Here is a 2,070-nt window from a genome sequence, read left to right on the forward strand (position 1 = left end):
CCATGTGTGCATCTGAGCATCGTGTTCGTCGCACTCGAGCATCGTCACAAGTCTCTGCTTCTTCTCCTTCACCACCATACCTAGGTATGTTTCGTCTCCTTCGCGTTGTCTTGTCCTTCTCTCTGTCTTCTTCTCCATCTAAGCTTTCTTGCTCTCTTTGTTCTCCATCTACCTTGAAGCTGTATGTTCTCCATCTGACCATCATTTTGTCTAAGGTCGAGCATCGTGTTCGTCGCACTCGAGCATCGTCAGAAGTCTGTGCTTCTTCTCCTTCGCCACCTCACGTAGGTATGTTTGGTCTAATCCTGTATAAATATTTGATTGCATTCATGTATCGCACACTTAGTGAACTAAACATGGCTAGGGTTTCTCATATTTAACTCGAGCATCGTGACAACTTTGTGCTTCTTTTCCTTAGTGAAGTTTCCCTTACCCTTATTGTGTTCTTCTAACAGTTTAAGAGTTAACGCCTATTATTGGAGTTTAACAGTTTCCATTACCCTTATTGTGTTCTTGTAACAGTTTAAGAGTTAACGCCTATTATTGGAGTTTAACAGTTTCCCTTACCCTTATTGTGTTCTTGTAACAGTTTAAGAGTTTAAGAGTTAACGCCTCCTAGTTCCTAAAACCTTCCTTAAGATTAGAGGACCATTGGTTAAAATGAAGAGTAAAATCCTTGTCCATTGCTTTGATCCACGACCATTTTTTTTGAACCGCCAAGAATAAATATATTAATAGATAAGAGTACCAGGGGTACTACATGAAACACAGGAGAAGAAACTCCTGAAAGGATACAAAAAACATGACCCCTTCGTGAGGAAACCCACAAACCCCTCCCTACAAAGCAAACTTAAACAAAAACTAAGGACATTGCTGAGGACCAGTGGTGAAAAGGAGCACAGAAATTCTTTTCCCACCCCTTGAGCCAAGTCCAAGTGAGGAAAATAGAATTATCTATCAACTTATGAATATCAAACGCCTGATTGTGAAACACCAAGTCATTTCTGGATTGCCAGATTGACTTTGTAGCAGCCAACCACCAAGTCTTCCTTCTTCTAGTAATATTCTTTCCTCCAGTTGTAGTTGAGGTGTGAAGAAAATTAGCCATGGGACTATTATGTAGAACTGTGCCTTCCTTAACCCAAGTGAAGAATTCCCACCACAGTGGCAGCACTTTATCGCAAGTGAAGAATAGATGGGATGCAGTTTCGGGTTGAGTTTGACATAGAGGGCATAGGTCATTGTCAAGCTGGATTTGTCTCCTAGAAAGATTATCCTTAGTAGGGAGTCTATCCCAGAGAAGCCTCCAAGCAAAAGACAGAACCTTAGGGGGGACTTTAAGATCCCAAAGCTGGTGAAAACCCGAATCTTGATCTTCCAAAATCTGCTCTGCTTTAATGAGGTTGTAGGCTGATTTAGTAGAGAAGATGCCATTAGGTTCAGCTCCCCACAGCCAGGTATCTTTCAGGGTACCACAAATTCTGATAGCAGCAATAGTCTCTAAGAAAGTTGATGCTACCCCCATCTCGCTATCAAATAGATTGCGTCTCCAAGAGAAATTCCATTCCCACCCATGCTTGGAAAAATACCCCATGTCTTCAACAGAATGCAATCTTTGGGAAGAGATTTGGTATAATTTTAAGAATCGTTCTTTAAATGGTACCCCACCATCAGCCTAAGGGTCTTCCCAAAAAAGAGCTTGGTCTCCCCTACCCACCTTCCAAGAGAGCTGCTTGGAAACATCCACCATGACCGGGTGCTGATTGACACTCTTTAAATCAGACCACCATTGAGAGAAATATTTCTTTGATGGTCGCTGATCCAAACCTCTCCAACCCTTATACTTAGAAAATAGGATCTTACTCCAGAGCTGGTCTGATTGGTGGAACATCAGCCACTTCCATTTAATTAGCAAAGCATAATTGAGTGCCTTAATATCTGTAATTCCCAGGCCTCCCTTAGCTGTAGGGGCACAGACTTTGCTCCAAGGTATCCATGCTATCTTTTTCCCATCACAGCTGCCACCCCAAAGAAATTTCCTTTGGATTGCTGTTAGCCTCTTGATCACTA

At 42.1% G+C, this 2,070-nt stretch overlaps 1 protein-coding gene across 1 annotated transcript; it reads right to left on the reverse strand.

Annotated features, from left to right (window-relative positions):
• Positions 1-850: 850 nt before the first annotated feature.
• On the reverse strand, positions 851-1,525 carry LOC102670384 (uncharacterized). Its single transcript, XM_006603147.1, has one exon. It carries the CDS (start codon positions 1,523-1,525, stop codon positions 851-853), a length of 675 nt encoding a protein of 224 aa, XP_006603210.1.
• Positions 1,526-2,070: the final 545 nt, after the last annotated feature.

This window comes from Glycine max, chromosome 18 (assembly GCF_000004515.6).
Source record: "Glycine max cultivar Williams 82 chromosome 18, Glycine_max_v4.0, whole genome shotgun sequence".
Lineage (NCBI taxonomy): Eukaryota > Viridiplantae > Streptophyta > Magnoliopsida > Fabales > Fabaceae > Glycine > Glycine max.